The sequence below is a fragment of the Hemiscyllium ocellatum genome, chromosome 14, assembly GCF_020745735.1.
Source record: "Hemiscyllium ocellatum isolate sHemOce1 chromosome 14, sHemOce1.pat.X.cur, whole genome shotgun sequence".
Classification (NCBI taxonomy): domain Eukaryota; kingdom Metazoa; phylum Chordata; class Chondrichthyes; order Orectolobiformes; family Hemiscylliidae; genus Hemiscyllium; species Hemiscyllium ocellatum.
Window position 1 is genome coordinate 69,518,646 of NC_083414.1, and position 25,263 is coordinate 69,543,908.

Consider the following 25,263-nt stretch of genomic DNA (forward strand, 5'->3'; position numbering starts at 1 on the left):
ATATTTTTAGCCCTACTTTAACAAGTCACAGGTTGTTTTATTATGACATCAGATTAGCAGCCCAAAGGTGAGAACTTAAATCCCACCATCGCAATTTTTGAAAACGAATGAACAAATCTGGTAATTTTTGGGCTGGCACCAGGCAATGATGATGAAAGCCTGCTAGTTATTGTAAAAAAAGCCCACTGGATCATTAATGTCCTTGAGAGAAAGGAGCAGATTATCTCATGACCTGCATATAACTCCAGACCCACATGGTCTAACTATGTCTTTACAACCTCTGAAATGGCCTCACGAGCTACTCACTCACTCACAATAAAACAGAATTGGCAAGAGCACAACCTTGTCACTGTCGCCCACATCATAAGAATAAATTAAAAACAAGCTGGGTAAGGCAAGGCTTCTTAAGTTCCCTCTGATTTCAATAGCATCTGTGTTTACAAAACAATATCAGAAAAATAGCCTGGTATGGTAAACCCAATATAGAAAACACAAGGCAAGAATTGTCCTCAGCAAAGGACAACCGCTTGTCTTTGGTGGTTCTGAGCACATTAGTCATTTCAAACTGAAAAGGAATGATGTTCAGCCTTGGAAGCAATCAAAGTCCTTGGTACCTTTAATGAGGTAGCTTCATAGTTAAACACCGAACAATAAATAAGCCTGTCTGAAAACCAGGTCACAGAGAAAGCACTCCCCTCCTACTGATCACTAATCACAATCTTTTAGGAGAAATGATGCTTCAAAGAGCAGAGGTGCTGAACAATTGCCAGTCAGACACTGACCAATCTTGAAACAGACTCCACATTATAGAGATGACTCAAGGGCACCTTTCAAATACAAGAAAAATGGGCAGTAATTGGAACTTCAATCCACAAGTACACGTATCTCAGATCAAGCGTTTAAAAAGATAACAAGGAAACCAAGGATGAACAATAAATTTCTTCTTAAAAAGGATCATCACATTCACCACCCAAACTGCTCTGAGATGTGTTACTGTTACAATTCAGGCCTTTTGTTAGTAGCTTACCCTTAAAAAACCTACTCACCCGGTCAGTTAGCCAGCTTGCATCCTCTGTAAACTTCAGCCCACTAAATTTCTCATATATGCGCCACACTTCACTTGTCTACCAACCCTGAGTTTACCGATTTACATTGGTGGTCTGATAATTTCACACCCACCTTCTCATTCTCCTCAGGGTGTTGCTCTTTCCTAGCTCTATAACCTCCTCCAGCTCTACAAAACTCCTCTCCCTTATTATCACCTCTCGTGACCTTAAACTCTGGATTCCTTCCCTAATCTATCCACCTTGCTCTCAGCCATTAAGATTATTTTTAAATGCACCTCTTTTACACTCTCTTTTCACCTGTCTTAATATCTTCCAGATGTTGCATCATGAAATCTTTTGTTGTTTGATCTCCTTGGTCTTCACCCTGTTGTGGACAATCTCCTCTATTCCCTTCAGTTCGAGTGAGGGGTCACTGGCCTGAAGAATTCACCTATGTTTCTCTCCACAGATAATGCCTAACTTGCCGTAATTTTCTAATGTTTTTGTTCTTATCCTGAATTTCATTATCAGTTTTACCAGCTTCATCAACCCAAGGTACTTCTTTGAATATCCAGACAGCCTTCCTAAATCTCTGTTATACCCCTAGTTGGTCCCACTCACTGGGAACTACAATTTATTGTGTAACATCACCTCATACTTGTTGACTTGGAATTGCATAAGTCACACTACATATTCCACTGAGACAGAAAGATATGGGAGCCTGAAACTAGAGGGCACTGATTTAAGGTGAGAGGGGAAAGATTTACAAAGAACCTGAGGCTCAACTTTTTCACACAGGGGTGGTGGGTATACGGAAGGAGCACCAGAGGAAATGGTAGACGTGAGTACAATTACAACATTTAAAAGACATTTGGTTAGGTACTTGGAAGGAAAGGTTTAGAGGGATATAGGCAAACATGGACAGACGGGACTAGTTCAATTTAGGTAACCTTGTTGACCTGGACAAGTTGGGCTGAAGAGCCTGTTTCCGTGTTTTACACCTCCAGGACTCTTCCTCGTGAGCTTGGTGCCAGTTTCACTATTTAGCAGGTAAGTTGTTGTTTAGTTTAGAGCTGCATTAGGGAAAGGCAAGAATTCTAGCTTCTTTATAATTGCAAACTTATTTTATACTTTAATTTAGGGTAGGAATTTCTTTTAAACCAAATGTTTGACAGAGGAGTTCAGTCTCATATGTTGTACAGTCTGCAATATGTGAGGAATCTTAGAAGCTCCTGACAGTCCGGGTGACCACATCTGCAGGAAGTGACACTGGTTTGATCAGCTTGAGCATCAAATTCTGGAGCTTAATTAATAGCTACAGGCACAGCAGTTCATCCACCAAACAGAGTTACATGGAGAATGTGTTTTTATGCAGGGTCATTCCACAGCTGATGGATCATTAGTCAGGGAGGAATGGCTGATTGTCAGGCAGAAGATAGATGACAGGTATCCACTGTGCACTGGAAGATAATCAGAATGACGACTGTTCTGGGGAGTGAAGACAAGAGTCCAGATGCACAAGGCGGGAGCAGAGAGGAAGCTATTGTGTAGGAGATTCAATAGTGAGAGGTACAGACATATGTTTCTATGGCCACAGATGTGACTCCAGGTGAGTGTGCTGACTACCTGGGTCAAGGATGACAGTTAACAACTACAGGCAGTATGAAGGGGGAGGGCAAACAGTCACAGTACCAATGACATGGGCAGAAAGAGGATGAAGTCCTGCAACAAGAGTATATGAAGCCGGGCAGGGAAAAGCAAGACCTCAAAAATTATAATTAGTGGATTATTTCCCCAGTGCCATACGCTAAGGAGTATAGTAATAGGTGGACACAGTGAATGAACATAAGGCTGAAGATTTGGTGCAGGAGAAACAGTTTTAGATTCTTGGATCTCTGGGGAAGATGGGACCTGTATAAGACTGATGAGTTGTTCCTGAACCGCAACAGGACCAACGTCCATGTGAAGGGACAGACAATTACCGAAGAAACGCCAAGTCAATTTGATAGACACAACATATAGTTATGACACAAGGGAGCTCAATGTGATTGATGATATTTATTTTAATGCAAGGACTCTTACGAGAATTGAAGGTGCTGATTAACAGACGGGAACATGACATCATTGTTACCATAGAGACATTCGGGAGGGACAGGACTGGCAGCTCAATATTCCAGATTGCAGAATCTTTAGGTGAGAGAGGGAGGGATGTAAAAGAGGAGTCAATTATTACAATAAGGAAGGATTATATCTTAGAAGGTTCCTCAATTGAGATCATACAGGCATATTAAACATTGGCAGGATCTTTCTGAATTAAGTATGTTCATTGAATCACTCTGTCTGGTACCGGAGAAAGTTGAATAAACAGGCTGTCAAACTATTACAGAGTAGGATGATTGTGAATGCAATTTTTTAAAAAATGATGGAAAAACTATTTTATGGTAAAGCAAATTGAAAATCCATTGTGTGAAACCTTTGTTTTTCCTCTCGAAGTAGACTGTTGGGGGGAAAAGATAAAATATCATCGATGATCCTCAAGTAACTAAACAGAAACCAAGAATTGAATTGTGGCTGATATAGGTAAGGGTTACATCTGATAGGCCCCTTGTTCACTAAGTGTTTTGAAAACATCTCTGGATTTCCTGTACTGTTACTCAGATTGTGTTACAGTACAGTATCTGATATTACATCAAGGTACAGGTTCCCTACTTTTACCATATAGCACAGTGAATTCTTTTAAAATATATTTGTTCATGGGCTGCAGGAGTCACTAACAGGGCCAACATTTGTTGTCCACCCCTAATTGCTCGGACTGAGTGCTTGCTAGGCTGTTTGAGGACAGATGATAATCAGTCACATGGCTGTACATCTAGAGTCCCATATAAGCCAAACGAGGGAAGGATAGCAGATTTCTTTCCCCAACAGCATTTAGGGGACTGGGTGGGTTTTTATGGCCATTGATGCTGTGGTCTTGGTCATTGTTACTTTATATTGTAGATTTTTAAATTCCACCAGCTACTACGGTGGGTTTTGAAACCGTGTCCCAGACCTTTAGCCTGGGTCGCTGGGTTGCTAGTGTAGAGTCACTATGCCACCGTCTCCCCTTGTTTGTGTTTGCTGACTGTTTCAAACCGCAAATTTTCTTTCTCTCCTTCAATCTCTATCCAATTGCCTGATTGTCCCAGGCTCAGCTCTCTCTGATTGTGGCCTCTAATTAGTTTGATTTGTGACTAACATGGTGACCAGCTGACAGTGCTTATCTGTTTCCCAGTCTACCTCAATCGCCATAGCAATGTTTCTGTGATAGAGTGGTCATTTGGTACTAAAAGGGCCTTCTTGGGCTGATCCTATGCCACCTGTTTGATGTTGAAGCTGTTCTCATCCACTATAGTGCTCCCTGATTCCAATCAAAAAAACAAGGCCAGCAAATTATATTGTAGCTTTCATTTTTTTCTAGTGCCTTAACATAAATGTCGTGAAATGTCCCAGGTTGCTTCATAGGCACACAATCAGACAAAAACAATCAGTCAAAGAAAATTTAGGGCAGGTGGTAGGACTTATTCACTTAATGGTAAGGTCCCAGGGAGTGTTGCTGAACAAAGAGACCTTGGAATGCAGGTTCATAGCTCCTTGAAAGTGGAGTCACAGGTAGATAGGATAGTGAAGAAGGCAATTGGTATGCTCTCTTTTATTGGCCAGAGTATTGAGTACAGGAGTTGGTAGGTCATGTTGCGGCTGTACAGGACATTGGTTAGGCCACTGTTGGAATATTGCCGGCAATTCTGGTTTCCTTCCTATCGGAAAGATGTTGTGAAACTTGAAAGGGTTCAGAAAAGATTTACAAGGATATTGCCCGGGTTAGAGGATTTGAGCTATGAGGAGAGGTTGAACAGGCTGAGGCTGTTTTCCCTGGACCGTCGGAGGCTGAGGGGTGACCTGACAGAGGTTTACAAAATTATGAGGAGCATGGATATGATAAATAGGCAAAGTCTTTTCCCTGGGGTAGGGGAGTCCAGAACTAGAGGGCATAGGTTTAGGGTGAGAGGAGAAAGATATAAAAGGGACCCAAGGGGCAACTTTTCCATGCAGAGGGTGGTACATTGTATGGAATGAGCTGCCAGAGGAAGTAGTGGAGGCTAACAATTGCAACATTTAAGAGGCAGTTGGATGGGTATGTGAACAGGAGGGATATGGGCCAGGTGCTGGCAGGTGGGACGAGATTGGGTTGGGATATCTGGTCGGCATGGAGGGATTGGACCGAAGGGTTTGTTTCCATGCTGTATAATCTTTCTGACTCTATGAGTAGAGCTTAAAAACAAAAAAAGAGCAGGCAGTCACATTGTTGGGCTATATTCCAAACCCCAAAACTGCCAGCAAGAGATAGAGGAGCAGATACAGAGACAAATTCCGGAACGTGTACAAATAATGGGGTAATATTCATAGGGAATTTCAACTTGCCCAATATTTATTAAGACAGACAAAGTGCAAAAGGTTTAGAGGGAATGGAATTCTTGGAATGTATCCAGGAGAGCTTTTCGGGCCAGCACAGAGAAAGTCTGACAAGAGACGGGGCCAGTGGTGAACATCATTTTAGGGAACAAAGGCAGGAGAGTGGTATAATGGTCAGTGGGACAGCATTTTGGTAATTATGACCATAACACTCATTATATACAAGCATCAAGCATTAGCTATCTCCAATAAAAGACAATCTACCTATCGCTCCTTGACATTCAATATAGTGTTACCATCACTGAATTTTGTCAAATGGAGGGTATCACTTGACAGAAAATGAGCTGGACTAGCCAAATAGATATGTGGCTGTAAGAGCAGGTCAAAGGCTAGGATTCTTGTAGTAAGTAATTCACCTCCTGACTCCTCAAAACCTATTCACCATCGACACAAGTTGGAAGTGTGATAGAATACTCCTTACTTGTCTGGATGGGTGCAGTTCCAACTGCCCACAAAAAGCTTGACACCATCCAGCTTAAGAGCATCCCACTTGATTGACACCACATCCACAAACATTTACTCCCTCCACCTCCAATTCTCAGTTGCAGCTGAGTGCATCATCTGCAAGATGCATTGCATAAATTCAGCAAAACCCATTGGGAGCACCTTAAATGCATGATGACTTCCATCTAGAAAGACAAGGGGAACAGATACATGGGAACATTACCACCTGAAAGTAGCCCTCCAAGATGTTCACCATCCAGACTTGGAAAATTATTGTTGTTCCTTCAATGTTGTTGAATTAAAATCCTGGAACTTGCTCTCAAATGTCAACTATAGGTTTACATATAGGACATGGACTGTGGTGGTTCAAGGTGACAGCTCACCACCAACTTCTGAAGGGCATCTAGGTACAGGCAATAAATTCTGTCCAGCCAGTAACCTGACATCCTGTGACTAAATTAAGATAAATAACTCACTACGATTTAAGGTAGACAAGGATGGGTTAGAAATAAAGGTTTTTAATTCAGGGATAGACCAATTTTAATACGATAAAAACAGGATCTGACCAAAATGGACTGAGCAGCAGCAACTTGTGAGAAAATCTATACTGGAGTAGTGTGAATCTTTCAAAAAAGAAACATTGAGAGTGTATGGCCAGAGTGGGAATTCCATAGGAACCCTGGAGATTAAGGAATATACTCAGTTGGATAAGGGGGAAAAGAAAATGAAGCTTACAGTAGTAATGATAGATTATAAAGGCTTGGAAAAGCAGAAACCCTAGGGGTAAATAAGGAAGTGAGGGACAGGGAAGGGTGGGGGTGGTGGAGATGGTGATACTTAAAAGTAAAAATCAGCAAAGCAGAGAGGGGCATTGAAAAAATACAATTGGGTAAAATAAAGGAAAATTGAAAGGCATTTTACAAGTATATTGGGGGCAAGAGAATAACCAGGGAAAGAGAGACTTAATTGGCAAATTGAAAATATAGGTGAGGTTTTAAATGAGCAGTTTACATCTGTGTACATGATAGATGAGAAAGACATTGGTTTAGAAATGAGGGAAATGTGCTGTGATAAATTTGAGTAAATTAAATTGAGATAGAGGAGGTATTACCAGTTTTAGTGTGCATAAATTCTCAAGACCTAATGAGATGCATTCCATGTTGCTATGGGAGGCAAGGTAGGAGATTGCAGGGACCTGGATATTAATTTTCAATTTCTCTCTGGTCATGGGGGGGTGGGGGGGAGGAACGAGGTGGGAGAGGGGGTTGGGAGAGAGGGGGCTGTGTGGGGTGAGGAGGAGGAGGGCAGAGATATATTGTACCATGGTTCAAGAAAGGTGTTAGAGATTGATCAGGGAATTATAGACCACAAGGTCTAAGATCAGTGACATGGAAACTACTGGAAGAAAATCTGATGGATAGAATTATCTCCATTTAGAGAGGTAAGGATTAATCAAGGATAGTCAGCATGGCCTTGGAGAGGGAGATCATGTCTAGCAGGTTTGACTGAAATGTAAAGATGACTAGATATAAAGATGTGCGTTGTGCAGTGGATGTAGACTATATGAACTTCGGAAAGGCGTTTTACAATATCCCACATGGGAGACTGGTCAAGAAGGAAAGAGTGCAAGGGATCCAGAGCAATTGGGCAAACTGGACCCTAAATTAGCTTAGTGGCAGGAAGCAGAGGGTGATGGGTGAAGGGTATTTGTTGTGACTGGAAGCTTGCTTCAAGTTCGGTGCGACAGAAATTGATGATGTGTTTCTTGCTATTTGTAGTCTACATCATCCCGACATGGCTTTACGAGGTATGATCAGTAAATTTACAGAACTTGTGTGTCAGTTTCACTTATTAATAAGTAGGTCGTGGATTCAAGTTCCTTTCAGCACAATCTAGACTGACACTTCAGTGTCACACTGAGTAAACGATGGCTTTTGAATGGGATTCACTGCAGTAGTCAGATGCAAAAGATCCCAAGACATTATTCAAACAAATATGGGCAGTTCTACCAATTACTGAACAAACATTCATTGTAAACAAAGCAGCTGTTGATCATATATTTCATTTAGTTAGCTTAAATATTACTTAAGTCGTCTGGGGAAGCTATGCATACATCCTGTGCCTGATCTGTAGGATCTCTCTTTATCTAACACAGGCACTGTTTTAGATTCAACTATCAAGTTCAAACTTAAGTCTTTAAGAGGGGCTCAGATGTTTAAACAAAAATTTAAATATATTAAAAAGACACAATAAACAATTCAAAAGATTAAATAGTTATTCAAATACATATGTAGTCAAAAATTAACTTCCATATTTAAAATTTTGTTTTAAAAAACAGTTTAGACATAAGAAATTTCAGTGACTGAAAGGTACTTTTTTTTATTCGAGTGATTCATCAACAAATAATGGTGCTGAAATGTTAATTTACTTCCTCCATTAAGATATGTTGACAAAGAAGTTTGCATGAATGTTTACTTTGAAGTATTCCAACAGAAACTTTCAAACGTCCATATAAAAAAATACAGTCGGTTCTGATATAATGCGATAATTCTGCTCTCGTGCAATCTTGTGTTAGAAGAAAATCACACAATAACCATGCTTTTTAAACTAATGGGGCTGGAATCGCATTGTAGCCAATACAGGTAAAGAAAGTTTGCATTCTACAAATAACTGTCTAAAATCTTCAATCGCGTTCAAGCCGATTTTCATTGAAGAAACATGCGTTACAGCAGAACCGATGCATTACAGACAGTAACATTAGTGGACAAGAAATGTACATTATACATAAGGTTTTTAATGCCTGCACAAAATATTGTGGGACAGCCAAATATATTGAAGTATTCAGTTCCACCTACAGGAACTCTATGTAGCTGATAAATTACATTATCAAACATGTTTTTACAATATTCAAAACATGAGACTACTTGGTATATAGGGATATGAAATTAATATCTAATCTCCTTTATTACACTGTTGATACTTTAGCGCTGGTGGGGTGTCAGTGTGCACTTCCCAACAAGGTGGGAAAGTTCTTTAGCAGTGCTTCACAGATTAGTTGAGCATGCATCAGAGAAGATCATGTGACATTGACCAAAACAACATACAAAGCAGATCATAATAGAGGCCAATTTCTTTGTAAGTCAAACATGCAACTGATATATTAGCCAATAGGATTGCTCAAGCTCGACAATTTGCAAGTCCAATCCAGAAGGTTGGAAAGCCTCTACCTCAAGTGCTTGTTGCTCATATCTCAGCTGGATAAAAGCTTTGTCAGTTTTTAGCCAGCATTCTGAATAAAGTATAACACAAACATGAGACATCAATTCTGGCTTTGGGATGGGGGTAAGATAAAAGACCAAGACTAAGTGATGACAACACTCCAGTAATGTACTTCTGGGTGAATGTATACAACAAACACCATTAAAGTTGATAAGAAATAATAGATTAACTCCTAGTAATTACTGGGTAAATCCCATGCTCACCAGCTTAGAGAGGTCGTTAAACCCACCCTGAAAGTGATCCAGATATAATTATTTAATTTTGAGATTCCATAGAACATTAAATTATTGTTGCCACAATTCACCTTTGTATTTTTAAAAACAGATCTTCTCAAAAATGTTACCATCATGGGAGATTTTCAGCTAAGAACACCAGCTGGTCCATATGTTTTGGCTTCACGCTGCTTCGGTACTCAGTTAGTGCATAACTACTATTGCTGAATGCTCTCTCTGATGCCACATTCATTGCCGAAATACAGAGATACTTTTTGGCTAACTTTGCCAGTAAAGGCAGACAATTCTGAGTGGCTTTCCACCATTGAAGAGGACAGCTCTCTAGAGAGAGTTTAGGCTCCTTGAAATAAAAATCCAGTTCTCGGTCAAGCTGTTCTTGTAGTGACACAGACGTCGTCACCACTTTGTCTGCACCTCCATCTCCACTCTGTTTTCCAAATACCTTGGCAAGTCCCCCACCATATTTGGCCTTCTTTGGTTGACTTGGCCCTGGGCTATCTCGATCATACCAGCTGCAAGAGCTCAATGGAGAAACAGTTGAGCCATCAAAGCTAATTTGAAACAATGATGATTCTTCAGCTATTTTTCCAGCAAGAATCTCTCCTTTAATTTGCTGCAGGACATTTTCTAGATTGTCTACACACGTGGGACCAAAGCGGGGATCAATGAATGTAACTTTCTCCAGAAAATGAACCAAGTCTGGGTCTCCATATCGCATTTCAAGGTCTCGTTTGATTCGCATTCTCATGAGAAAACTTAGAGTCAACTCCTCTTGTTCCTCTCTTACAAGATCATTGCAAATATGCTTTATAAGAGGATTTATTGCTGAAATAGAAATGAATTTTTCCGAAGACAGGGCTTCAGTCATTTCACGAAAAGGACGTAAAACACTTATAACTGACTCAAGAACATCAATGTCCTGCCACGTTGGAACAAGGCGACATATTTTATGATCATGAGCTAACACAGCTCTGACAGCATCCTGCTGCTCAAGAAATCTTTCCAACATATTCAAAGTAGTCCCCCAATGGTTGTTGACATCTGCTTTCAGTGAATTCCTTGGAAGCCCTTTCTGACTTTGCGCTATAGAAAAATCCCGCTTTCTCCTCCAGCTGCGTGAAAACTGAGAAAATATTTGACGGGACAACTGTATGATTCGTTCAATGCGGGAATCCTCGAGACCTTTTTGGAGAGAACATTGCAAGTTCCGACTGAAGCAAGTTATTCTCTTCCAGCCTAGCAACTCACAGGCATGTTTAATAGCAGGTCCATTGTCAGTAGTGATGGCTACAAGGTTGGTTGGGTCTAGACCCCACTCTTCCAGCACATCTTCAAGGGCACACTTTAGACTCTGACCGGTGTGTTCATCTGGTAGATACTGAGTCTGCAGACAATGGCTTTTGAGGATCCAATCACTGTCGACATATTGAACCCCACATGTCAGGTACATTTCATTGTTCCTACTTGTCCATGTTTCAACAGTTGCAGCAAAACAATCTCCACTCTTTAACTCTTTCTCAACAACTTTGCGAACATCTGCATAAAGTGATGGAATAGCTACTCTGGAAAAGTAGTTCTTGCTTGGCAGCTCATACCTTGGGTTGAACTTGCTCAAGAGGTGCTGAAAGCCAGGCTTGGAAAGGGTACTCAGGGGCATTCTATCCTTGGTGACGTAGTAAGTCACAGCCTTAGTCAGCTCCCTGTGTTCTCTGGGCTTTGGATCAAATTTATCCTTTCGCTGAAAGATCTCCCGCATGGTGGCGGTCTGTTCCCTGCCTGGCTCCCCAGAAGCTGTAGTGGTTGGTGGTGCCTGGTTGGGTTTTCCTTTCACTTCTATATAAATATGAGGGTGCTGCGATTTCAGATGTGCATAAAGATTACTTGTGTTTGAAGCTTTTGCTGGAATGACACGGAAACAGATTTTACAGACAGGAGTTTCAATGTTTTCTGGTCTACCATCACTGCCAGGTTGGAAGCCGAAATATCTCCACACTTCTGATGTGGTGTTGCTTTTCTCCACAAGTTGAGGCCTTTCAATTTTCACAAATGATGATCCACAATGTACAATGTCACTGTCTCCTTCCATTACTCTGAATATGCTTCAAAAGAGGATAACTAAAGCAGCATCAGGTCTTCTTTTAGAAATAGTTCACATGGGAAGATCAAATGGATGCCATCACCCAGGTAGGGGATCCAGTTACAGCTGGGATTGGGCAAGACAGTCCTGCTGCCTAGAAACAAAATTTAAGGTGACATATTATCGATTTAAAAAAACTAAATTTGCACATTTTGGCAATTCTCTGATTAATTTTGGTTCCAACAAAAAAAAATTTTCTTCACCAAAATGTATGAAACATGCTTTTATTTCGTCCCACAAAGAACATTATCATTTGTTCCCATGAACTAGTAGAGAAGCTATTAAAGAAAGTAAGAGAAGGAAGTGACCCACTGGAGACACAGTAACCAGGAGGAAAAGCAACAAAGGGCAACTCATAAACCAAGATCCAAATAAAGACAAAATGACAAGCTCAAGAGATGTGTGAATATGGATAATGGAGCCAGTGCAGTTGATAGGAAGGGAAGAAGAATGAAAGGCTCTTTAGTGCAGAAAAGTAATTTGTAAAGAGTTCCAATCTTGTCAAACTGCCTGCCAAAGCAGGGAAAAGGCCAACAAAACATACTCCTTATCAGACATTACCATTAAAATGCTGAAATCCTTTCTCAATAATAAAATAATTCATTGGAAGCAGGATTAAAGTTTGTTCTAATGGGGAAGTAACAAATTTAAAACTCAAATTACAGATTACCGTCTCTGACTAAATGTGCACTTTTAACAAAATCCTGCTGTAAAATCCTCTTTAGTCAGCTTAGTAATGCTTTGTTAAAGTTAGGTTTCCAATTTGATGGTGGCATTCGATTCTTTGCAACAAATTTAGAAAGAATGACTCAAATACAGTAACCTAGTACCAGACCTGCTCTGTGTAACCCAAAAGCACAAAACCTTTACTCATCTGCAACTTAATGTGCTTGCTTCTTGATAACCCAAAGCAACAACCGAAAGCTGACAAATAAATAGACATGGAATCCACAATCTGTGGTCAAATTCTATGATCTGGTAAACATGTTTAAAATGTCCAAGTGATTGACAATCAAACAACAGAATACAAACACTCCAAATTCAAAATTGCAATGGTCAATTATAAAGCAGCATCTGAAACTTTTATTTATCCATAAATGTCACAATGTGTAGATTTAGACATTTTTCTGAGGTAATGCTGCCTAAGTTTTGAGAATGCCTCTGGATATAGTCAGGATTGGAAACTCTTGCCCCACCCACTGACTACAGCAGGCAGGTAGTATCACTCTCATCATACTTTGACCTTAAAAATATAACAAAAAAGGCACCTTCATTTTGCTTAGAGACGTCCACTCATCTACTGGTAACTTTATGCTCTGGTGCAATCTTGTTCTAAAGTGAGCCATAGCGTGATGTGAAGGTTCCCCACGTGATATGTTCCCAAATACTGTACTTGAAGGTCTCTTGAGGATTGTAATACCCCGCTATACCACAATTTTTTTTAAAAATCAGTAATGAACTGCCCCAGGCCACAGTTACAAGGCAAGTAATTGGTCTAATCTCTCCGCAAACGTTTTTAAAAACAAAAATCAGAAGTGCGGCTGTTTCTCTGAGGATCATGTCATGAGCCAGCAGAATAGCAGCTCAAGAACATCAAACACTTTATAAATACCCATTATTATTGACCATGAGCTTAGAGAGAACATCCCTCAACCCTTGAATTCATGCAGTATGTATCTCTAATCTAACACTTTTGTTCATTTTCCAAGGAAGATTACCAACTCTGGTTGGAAGTATTCCTGGATATTTCATCCAATGGCTACTTCCCTCTAACTACTCTACCTCTGCCTACGCAATGCATCCCCTTTCAGAGTGTACCCAAGCACACAAATGCTACACTCTTCAGTGATCAAAAGAGATTCAAATCAAAATCATCTTCCTGTGACCTTCGTGATGAGTTGTGTACAGCAGTGTGCAGGAAAATAATTGCTAGACAATCCAGGGTAATTTTAGAGAGCTGCCAACTCTACGTCGAGACAATGGAGGGATATCGATACGGCAATGGGTGTTCCATTTAATAAAAAAACAACAAAGAGAGAATAAGTTCTACATTTATATCTATAGCACTGAAGTTATTTAACTGCAAGTAGCTGCTCCCAGTGCACTTGGGCCAAATTGTATCTTAACTTAGTAAAACTAGCCTTTGGGGCAGAATTAGTCCATTCTGTCCATCGAGTCTGCTTTGCTAATTGGTCATGGCTGATATATTTCTTAACAATCAATTTCTCCTGCTTTCTCCCCATAATGCTCGGTTCCCTTATTAATCAAGAATTTCTATCTTGAATATTCTCAGTGACTTAGTCTCCACAGCCCTCTGTATCAGTGAGTTTTACTGATTCACCGGCCTCTGACTGAAGAAATTCCTCATCTCACTTCTAAAAAGAGTCATCCCTTCACTTTGATGCGATGCCTTAAGGTCCTAGTCTGTCCTACTTGTGGAAACATCCCCATGTCCACTCTATTCAGGCCTCTCAGTATTCTGCAATGCTCAGAAACCCCTCATCCTTCCTACATACAAAATCCAAAACGACTCAATGTTCGAAATGTGGTCTGACCAGAACCTTATACAGCTTCAGCCATACATTTCTGCTCTTGTATTCTAGCCCTTTTGAAATAAACGCTAACATTACATTTCCCTTCCTATCTGCCAAATAAACATGCATGTTCACCTTAAGAGAATCCTGAATTAAGACTCCCAGGTCCCTTTGTGCTTCTCATTTCTGAAGTCTTTCCTCATTCAGTTTAGAACTTTAAATCCCAACTCACCTTTATCCTTTTCCATAACTATCCTAAATCTAACTGACTGCTATCTCCAAAAGGGGTTCAGAATGTTAGGTTCTGAACTGCTCTTATTTGTTGGGCTTTCTACATGCTGCTAAAAATTCTCTCCTGGATGCAATTTAAGAATATTGTTCCCTCCCTATCTAGCACACTAAAACCATCATTTAATATTTGGGTAGTTAAAATCTCATTTACTGCCTTCTACCTCTCTGAAATTTGATTACACATAATAAGGAAAAAAAATAGGAGATTTTAACCACTCAAATATTAACTCAGATGGTTTTAATTTGCAAGGTACAATTACAGGTTTTATCTCCTGTTTCGCTCTAACAGACTAGGGGCTCCTGGTATACACCGAGCAGCTTGTTTGCCCCTTTTGGGCATTTTTTCACTTTTATCCATAATGACTCATTCGACAATTCTTCCAAGATATCTCTCCTCACTGCTACAATTGATTCGTTGATAAATACTGTGGCCCTCCACGTCTTCTACCTCCCTCTCAATCTCATACCCTATATCCAGGAATGCTCAGCTGCCAATCTTGCCCACCTTTCACCAAGTCTTGATCATAGCTATGGGGCAATACATCCATTTGCTTGTCTGTGCCCATAGCGCATACATCTTATTCTCCAAGAAGCTAACAGCAGGTACATTGTAAGCTGAGGGTTTCTGCATTTCATAGAATCATGGAATCCCTACAGTGTGGAAACAGGCCCTTTGGTCCAACAAGTCCACATTTAACCTTGCACTTTGTTTCTGGCCTGACGTAGCTGTGCCAATTATTTAAAATTACAGCAAGCACGGTAATTTCACCATTATTTTGACAATTAACCAGACTATCATCCACTTTACTACTGGTAATTCTTACATGTTTCCATTTTCAGATGCTTTCTTTCCAGATTGATGGCTCCATTATTTCATTCTTTTCTCACAATCTAAGAGTCCTATCAGCAGAAATGAGGTTATTGACACCCCTCTACACTGCCTCATGATGACTAATATTAAATGTATGGTTTGCTCCACACTACACAGCTTAATCGTAACCTCCTTTTTGATGGACGTTCTATTGTTTTGGCTACATAGCTTAACAGGAGAAAGCGAGGACTGCAGATGCTGGAGATCAGAGCTGAAAATGTGTTGCTGGAAAAGCGCAGCAGGTCAGGCAGCATCCAAGGAGCAGGAGAATCGACATTTCGGGCATGAGCCCTTCTTCAGGAATGAGGAAAGTGTGCCAAGCAGGCTAAGATAAAAGGTAGGGAGGAGGGACTTGCTCACAATCAATCTTTGTGATTCAGCTATTTTAACATCATTCATAAGATACAGAATTTAAAAAATGTTACATTGGAAACACATGCACTTACTGACTTCCTACGGTTTGTTATCCTTATAATGTACTGTTCATTAAGGCAGGAGTAGACCAGTCTGCATAAACACAAAAGAAATCTCTCATTTTTATAGATGAAGCCTGACTGTGTAGGCCTCAGACAGCAAGCAGCAACGCACAGCACCTGCCTTCAGTTATTCATGCTTGTCCACTTAGCAGCAAACAATTTCTCATGTATTGCAAGGTTAAAACTAAATGTAGTGACAATAATCATATATGAAGAATAACACTGCAGCTGCACACAGAAGAGGCCTGTACTGAAAGAGCCACACATCTATCTGCCTGTGGAGAGAACTAGTCTATTATACAGAATGGAATCACTAGAGCAGCACCTAGCATTCATTCAATTGCAAACTGCAGAACTTGAAATAATATGATGTCACTATAAAAAACACAAGTTTAAGACATCCTCCTGTACACAGATGAAAATGTGTCCACCATATGTATTAGCTTTAAATTAACATGCAAGGCTCTAGTCCTTACTTGTTGCATTACAACACACACATCAAATAAAATGCTAATGTGTTTAGGTTAAAACAAGCAGTTTGGTGCCTGTGTGTGTTTTGTGTGTGTGTTTTGTGTGTGTGTTTTGTGTGTGTGCGCGCGTGGAACTGGCCCCTTACCTCCCTCCCAGGCTGCAGATATCTGAAACAAGACACAGCCTGTGGCAGACATCACATATTTTCAGACTTAACACTGCCAGCCTACAGCATGATGTCACCAGGGTAGCAACTCTGTTGCTATGGACTGCCTGGAAAGACCCTAGCAACTAGTTAGCAACCATTGGCATATCAATTTGCAATCTCTGCTTGTAAAATTCCAAGAGGTTTATTTACTTCCATCTCTACATCCCCATCTTTTCAAAGGCACCCTGCTGTATTTTTGTGTGCACTGACAGAAGTCTTTAACTCTTTCTGACAAATGATGACATATTTTGACAGTTTTTTTTATTTCAAACTGGGTGCCAATTTTAACATATAAGACAAGCTTAACAGGGCAGATTTGAAAGGAAAGTGACAGGAAGCTGTCAACATTATTCACTAACAGCAGTATTGTTGATTGATCAGCAAATTTGGAGGTAATGGGATTGACGGACCAGTTCAGTCCATTGGAGATGTGCTTAGATGGACACAAGGAAAGCAAATAGTTTCTGTGTTCATGACAAAGAAGCCACAAACTCCTAACAATGTTTTGTTGTAAGTGAGGATGAAGAAGGGAAGCACAGAGAGAGTATAGGAATATAGTTTACATTGAAGAACAGAAACCAGGAGATATCTTTCCAGTCCGACTGATTCTAGAATAGTTAGAAGTTTGACAGAGAGGATGACCTAATCATACTTTATGTGGTACAGTCAGATTTGGCAATGAATGACTTTGCCATAAACGTTCAAGTCTGTGTTCCCAGAACTTGGGGACACTTAGAAAGAGACCATTCTGGGATAACAGCCAGGCTGAAAAGAAGCAATGTTTCAATGGGGGCATTGAACACGGAGGCATGGGTGTGTTAGTGCAGATCCAAAGTTGAAGAAATGTCACGATGACTGGAGAGCCAAAGACTAAATTATGAAAGAACAGTTGTAAGTAAATTGGGAAAGGTTTTTTTTCCATGGAAGTAGGACTGGAAGAAAGAAAGGGGATGCGGGTATCAAGTGATACAATTTATTATAATTATCACGTTTCTTATACACATTAAAACTTGCAAGATAAAAATATTTGCATTACACAAAAATATTAATCATGTGATTAAATTTAAAATATCATTGTCACATTAAGTATCTTTAATGCTTTTCTTGAAAAGGCTGTCTTTCACAAAGGCTGAACTTTTCCCTTCACTTTGTTGGGGAAGTGGCCATTAAACTGTGCCATGATCTGTGCTTTACAGCATACGCAGAATTCCAAAGGGCATTTGGCAAAGCCTCACATTAAAGTTCAGCAGTTACACTCAAAACTGTGGGGATTCAGAATAAAGTCTGAAATTAGATAAGAAATTGGCTTAAAAATAAAAAATAGCTACTATTTGTTAAGATGAATTATGTCAGGGGAGTGGGGAGAGTACTGAAGCAAATAATCCAGGGACAGGTTAACAATATCACTATTTCTCTTGCACGGTCATAATTTCAGAAGCACAGTAGTCAAACCAAAAGCATTGATGGAATCAAAAGTGAACTAAGACGGCTGAGCAGCTTTCTTCATCGATAATTATGATTTTCTGAGTTTTCAAGAAACTGAGATAAAACCAAAAATAAATGAACTGAGTTACAAAACTGGTCTGACCTCAACCTTGGGTTCAAATCGAGTCCAGAAATTTTGACTGCAAGGTTACCAGGGGAAAGAAAATTTGGGAATTCTCAATCCAACCTGCAGTCGGTCATTGCAGGAAACAAGGCAAAAATGCCAGAATGGTACAGTGCTTGAGACTGAAAGTACGGGAAATGTGAAAAATGGAATTACAGCTTGATGAGCACAGAATTCTTTAAGATCAAGGGAAAAAGTACCAGTTATTAAAGCAAGTTCCAAGACTCGAAAATCTCTCATCTGGCATATTCAGGTCACTGTGGTTGAATTTAGCATGTCTTAACACCCTATTGTTATTTTTAAAAAGTTTTTTTCCCCTATATTCTTTCATGGGATGTGAGCATTGCTGTCAAGAAAAGCGTTTGTTAACCATCTCTTGCTACTAAACTGAGTGGCTTGCTGGGCTATAATTCCAGATTTCTCAGACTCAGACTTCACTATCTGCCATGATGGGGTTCATCTGTGTCTGAAGCTCTGGATTACTAATCCAGTGAGATTACCACTGCACCACTAGCTTCCCTAGTTTCATGTGTCCACCACTCTGGAAGCTCTTTATGCAGCAGTTCTGCCACAGTAGTGGATGATATCTAAGCACAGATAACAGTGCTACAGTACACTCATCAGTAGTACACCAAATTCCTTGTCCCAACGTAATTAGGAATTTTGGCAACCAATTTGTGCAAAACAAGATACCATATTGCCTCTGGGTGAGTAGGACCTACGTCTCAGGTCACTAAGAATCTCCAATAACCTATGTGTTTTACTAGTCTGGTTCACAGTAAAGGACCAATGCAGATTTTATTGTTTGCTTCTGTGAAGAGATATTACTGACAAAGTTACAGTCATTCCTTTTTAACCTACATTGTTCAAGCTGTATTCCAATCATCTGGAAAATATATCTAGAATTCCAGAGGAGGGAAGCTCTTTAAGAACATAATTAATACTACTGCATAGTGCCTTTCATAGCCCCAGTCTTTTTTAAATCGTGAAGAACTTCTGAAGTGTAATCACTGTTGCACGGAAACGTGGCAGCTAATCCACACCAAAGCACCCTCTAACAGCAAGGCATAATGCATGAAATTTCTAATCTAGGCCCACCTGATCGATTGCTTCTGTGGTTGACCACATAGTTATCCTCCATGGACTCTCCTCTGCTCCCCAGTACTGTCCTCACTTTGTTTCACTTCTACAGATCTGATCATCTTTAGGCATGATTCTCCTCCCACTCCTCATACCATGAACTATGGAATCGTGTGGAAACAGTAATTTCAACTCTTGGAGCCATTTTAAAACAAGGGTCACAGTCTTAGAGCAGAGATTAGGGATTCTTTTTTTCCCCTCAGAGGGTTTGCAACTTTGGAAGTTTCTGCCTCAGAAGGAGATGGAGGCGTTGAATACTTTTAAAAGGTGTGGTGGATGGATTCCCATTCCAATCAAGAATCAAAGATTATGAGGGATTGATGGAAATATGGACTTTGGATCAGAAATAGATCAGCTATGATCTTACTGAAAGATGAAGCAGGCTTGAAGGGCTGGATGACTTACTCCTCTTTGTATTTCATTTCCTTGCATTGATATATTTACCCCCTTCATTCCTGCTGAAACCCTCAACCAAACGCGACTAAGTTGGCATCATCACACCTCTCTAGAAAAGTATGTCATTTTTGTGCTGGAGAGGTGACAGGGACTCCCTCTACTCCTTTATGGGGAGACCATGACTTGACTTCCTCTATTCAACCCCTCTGTTTTTCTTTCAAAGCGTTAATTGTGTTTACTTCACTGGTAGCTTAGCTTTTTCTAAACATGTGTTGGTATGTAGCGTTTCCCCATAATCTTTTGAGCGTTCACTGAACTGTTTGGTCTTAGGAAGTGAAAAATTAGTACCTCAAAAGGTCATGTTCACAGGATTTCTATCAGTGCCAAATACAACTCAGAACAGAAATAACAGGATACATCAGTGAATCCCTCCTAATATCAATATCCTGGGAGTTATCATTGACTAGAATCTCAACTGGACTCACTATATAAATACAGTGGCAACAAGAGCATATCAAAGGGTAGGAAGTACCTCACCTTCTGAATCCCTAAGCTTGTCCACCATCTACAAGGCACAAGTCAGGAGTATGATGGAATACTTCCCACTTGCTTGGATGGATGCAGCTCGAACAATATTCAAGTAGCTCAATATCATCCAGGTCACAACAGTCTACTTGATTGGCATAATATCTACAAACACCCACTCTCTCCACCACTCCTACAATAGGCACTATACTAATTAACCAAAGATCATTACACAGCACCTTCAAAACCCACAAACACTTCTATCTAGAAGGAAAAGGGCAGCATATACATGTAGACACCATTGCCTACAAATTTCCCACCAAGCCACATATCATCCCAACTTGGAAGTATATCCTTCAGTGCCAGTGGGTCAAATCCTGGAATTCCTTCCCCAAGGGGACTATGGATCAACCTACAGCACGTACATTGCAGAAGTTCAAGGCGGCAACTCACCATCATCTTCTCAAAGGCAACTAGGGGAGGGCAATAAATGCCGGCCAGCTAACAATGCCCACGTCCCCACAAATTAATTTTAAAAAGGAGATACTGCAGGAGGGATTATTTCAGATTTCTGAAATTGGGACCAGTTCAGGGGCAGATGATATGGGACCGGTATAAATTGGACAGGTTACTCTTGGGCAGAACCGAGTGACAGTATTTTGTTAACGTGGTTGTGAAGACTTTAAACTAAAATGGTAGGGATTCAGAGAAATGAGAAATCGAGGTCAAGAACAAAAGGTACAAAGAGGAATAAGAAAAGTGATTGACATTGAAATCAAGGGCCAGCGTAAAACAGGGTCACAGTAAAAGATAATGGGAAAGGAACAAATAATGCTGAAAAGACAAGCCTTTAGGCTTTGTGTCTTTGTTGTGAATGCTCCATGCATTAAATGTATGAATTAATTGTAGATGAAAACAGGCGTGAGAGTCGGGATTCTGAAGGGTGGAAGATTACAGCTGCAGGGTGACCACAGATGGATACTGAATATCTCAGGCTATTCAGTATTTCGGAAGGACAGATAAAAAGGAAAAGGCAATGGAGTTGCATTAATTGGGCATACAGGTAGTTCTTCCATAACGTGACTGTTGTATTTTTGTGCAACCCCGTATTATGGAAAAATCACACCTTTGAAACAGTGCTTAAAAGTGTTGGTGATGTAATTGTATTATAGCCAACACATGTTTTAAAAGTGTGCACTTTAAGAACAGTGTCCCCAATTTATCAGTCGTATGACAGCAAATTCACGTTATCAAAACACATGTAATAGCAGAACAATCTGTACCTAATTATGTACAAGTGTGGCCACTGTCCATTATCCTTGGTGACTCCCCAACCTCAGCCAAAATAAAGCCAGAGCTCTTGCCTCACCTCACCTCATTTTAAAATCCATTCATGTTTATGAGTCACCCTTGTTTCCCATATCTCCATGAACCCTGCAACCTGGCTTATACTTCTACACTCTTAACTCATGCCAATTTAACTTTCGTTCTTCAAAGTGCTATTTCTTGTAAATATGACTTTCATCGGTCAGCACACTGAGTACAGGAGTTGGGATGCCTTGTTGCAGCTGTATAAGATGTTGGTGAGGCCATGTTTGGAGTACTGTGTTCAGGTCTGCTTGCCCTACACTTGAAGAGATTCTATTAAACTAGAAAGAATGTAGAAAAGATTTACTAGGATGCTACCTGGACTGGAAGGAGTTATAAGAAGAGGTTGGATAGCTTGAGATTTTTTTTAAACGGGAGCGGAGGAGGTAACCTTATAGACTCTCTATACAATCACGAGGGGTATAGATAAGGTAGACAGTCAACAGCTTTTCCCCATGGTAGGGGAGTCTAAAACTGGAGGTCATTGGTTTAAGGTGAGAGGAGAGAGGTACAAAAAGGTCCAGAGGGACAATCTTTTCACACAAAAGGTGGTGAGTGTCTGGAATGGGCTGTCAGATATTGTGGTGAAAGGGAATACAATTTTATCATTTAAGTAGTACATGAATGGGATAGGTATGGAGAGATATGGACTAAATGGGGGCAAATTGGACTAATTTAAATTGTGAAAACTGTGCAACATGGGCAATTTGGGCCAAAGGTCCTGTTCCTATGTTGTAAACCTCTGATGAGTTAATGATGGGAATGTCCCTGTTAAAAGAAGTTTTATGCGGTTCCGGTATCCATATGATCCATGCATCTAGGGAAAGAGTGCCCCTGTAAATTAAACTGTAGCAGTGATTGAGACAGTCAGCCCTGGTGGAGGGGCTGAAGACCAAACATTTGGCTCTGTACTGGTCAGTTGAAGTGACGAAAATTGGTGTTCCTTCTGCTTAAGATGAATAAGCTATTCATTATAAATGTATTCAAAATGTATCAGAAAGCATCGCATATTATCTAAAAATTGCAAATATTTCCAAGAGACAAATTCCCTGATTGAATTTGAAGTGCAATGCTTATTTAGTGCTTTCCATAACTGGTTTGGCCATCAGCCTCTCATGTCGATATGTTCCCAGTCTTCAACAGATGGAGTGCTGCTTTCAGTGACTGTATGAGATGCATAATCCAAGTAATTACTTGATTTCGTGTGTCAGGGACATTTCGGTTAGTTTTGTTTTGAAGCCGCTGATTAGCTTTCGCTAGTTTTGAAGGTTGACTTGTATGGTGATTTGAGCTCTGGGTCACTGATCCAAATGCTTGCCAGGCACATGAAAGGTAAAGGTCAGAATAACAAGTTCATTTAATGTGCTTTCCCTTCTAGACTGCACTTTTTTTTGTAGAAGCAAAGCATGATGTGACAAAAGTTGGAAGGAAGAGTTATTGAAGTTTCTATTTCAGTCATAGCTCACCAGCTGTATATCAAAGCTGAAGATAATTGGCTTCTTAAACTAAGCGGTGGACAGAGCAGAAAGTGCACTGTCGGACTACAGCTGAAGCTGCGGTAATTAGATCTCATGGGACTCAATATGAGACTATGCTGCAGGACCTAACAGTTGAGCAGCCTCTATATTACTATCTTTCCTGACTGCTGCAGTGTGGTTGATCACCTCCCAAGGACCTGTCAACACTTCTTTTCTGTTTCTTTATTGGATTTCATGTGTACATTGTTCCAAGTGCCACATGGCAGCCATTGTTTTAGCCTTTCAAATATTCATTGCAACGCTTGCTTGTCAGTAATGACTGGTGCTCGTGCGTAAATATCACAAAATAGCTTGAGATTCCAAACAAAGAGAATTGCTAACACTTTCTCAGCTCCAATTCTTATGAATCCTAGACCACCAAAATCACAGTATTATAAAACTGACAAAGATCAGTGTGACATAAAATGTCTGTCAGTTCAGCACTGCGTAAAATGTGAGCTATGTATGGAAACTGATGACTTGCAATGATTATTTTGGATTCAACTCATAAAACATTGAATTGATTTTAAAACCTATGATAGGAGTTATAGAAACATGATGTCTTGAAGAGAACTAGCATGGTGTTAGTCTTTTTTTTTAAAACGAGTCTGTCACAATACATAAGTGATTATCTATCTTAAGGTAATAAATAGTTGTTGCCTTCACCTGAAGTCCGAGACAAGACTCCAGCCAAACGCAAATGAATTTTGGTAGCTTTATTCAATCTGTGTCTGATTTACAAGTTTCTAGAAATGTCAGTGCTACTTACATGTCAGGCCCAGTTATATGTTTTTCGAAGTTTTTTTTTGTCAACTTGCTCAAGTGAAAAGGGGCAACTGGCGTGAAACCTTAAAGGAGAAAAAAATTTCACCTGACAAGTTCCAAAACAGTGGGAAAATTAAAAGACCTATCCTATGAAAAAAAAATTGTAGATCAGTGCAGGAATTATGACATGACAAGTAGCCAAACTTACTACTGAGAAGACATATTATTGCCAGTATTAATTTATGTTATTACTTAATACATTTGATTAATCGCTATAGTCTAAGTCTAGCTAGTAACTTTATAATCTTCCAAAGAGCTTTTGCCCGAAATGCTGACTCTCCTGCTCCTTGTATGCTACCTGACCTGCTGTGTTTTTCCAGCACCACACTTTTCAAAATCAATGAAGAGTATAGAGAGCATACCAGAGGCTTCAATGAGAGATACTTAGGAATGAAGTACAATGTAATGAAGATACGATACGACCACTTTTACATGTCAAGTAGCGTGTGATAGGTGGGGATGGCAATCCATGCCAACATATTGGAGTCCTGCCACTTCCAATCATGAATAGTAGTAGACAATTAGACAAGCAGTTGGGAGAAGAGGCTCCATAAGTATTCACATTTTCAATGACTGGGAGCCCAGCATATCACTGCAAAAGACAAGTCTGAAGTAGTATTTGCAATCAACTTCAGCCAGAAATGCTGAATGTGTCTTTCCCAACACAACACTTTTCAACTCTGATCTCCAGCATGTGCAGTTCTCACTTTCTCTCAGTACCCTTCATTGAACCTTAGTTTAATGGCAATGGTAGAGTGGAGAATTTACTGGGCATGAGATTACAGACTGTGCTTGAATAGAATTTTGCAGCTGATGGCATACAGTGCTCTTGGTCTCCTCATCACCTACCACAGGCACAGGCCCAGTCTTGACATTTTCTGGTCAAGTAATTGGGTGGGTGGGTCGGTCGTGGTGTTATGAGCTATTCCTTGTGATGGACATGGAAGTCCATGTATCAGAGTACAGAGTACATTCTGTGCTGTTGTCACCCACAGTGCTATTTACAATTAGGTGTTCAAGAATGAGTACTGATTTATCAGCTGAAGGTGAGGGCAGAATGGGTACAATCAGCAGCTGGTTTCTTTACTTATGTTTGACCTTATTCCAAGAGACTTTGTGGGACCTACAGTCATCCCTTCTAGTCTCTCCTGCCAGTCAGACAGCTCACACTCAGAGATGGTGATGGTATCTATAAAGTATATTTAGTGAATATGTCTGTATTAGAATATATTGAAGACAGAATAAGGGAATAAAACCAGAAAAGGTTGGAACTGACCAGTGGAACTTTACGAAGTCCAGAAAGTATCACACAATTACCCGATCTTTCATACCTTGCTATTTTGGCAATTGAAAATATGTATTAAACACCACTGCAATTTGACAG

General features: G+C 40.1%; 2 protein-coding genes across 3 annotated transcripts in view; both read right to left on the reverse strand.

The window, feature by feature from the left end:
* LOC132822411 (testis-expressed protein 264 homolog) overlaps positions 1–25,263 on the reverse strand; it is a 287,865-nt gene that overhangs the window by 172,892 nt on the left and 89,710 nt on the right. The window lies entirely within an intron of this gene.
* LOC132822410 (E3 SUMO-protein ligase ZBED1-like) lies at positions 8,394–16,491 on the reverse strand. Of its 2 annotated transcripts, none has more exons than XM_060835777.1 (2): positions 16,437–16,491; positions 8,394–11,742 (listed from the first exon to the last, which is right to left on the reverse strand). In XM_060835777.1, exon 2 carries the CDS (start codon positions 11,595–11,597, stop codon positions 9,624–9,626), a length of 1,974 nt encoding a protein of 657 aa, XP_060691760.1. In that variant the 5' UTR covers positions 11,598–11,742; positions 16,437–16,491; the 3' UTR covers positions 8,394–9,623. The 2 variants fall into 2 exon arrangements, with proteins under 2 accessions (XP_060691760.1, XP_060691759.1); XM_060835776.1 differs by lacking the exon at positions 16,437–16,491 and adding an exon at positions 15,791–15,856.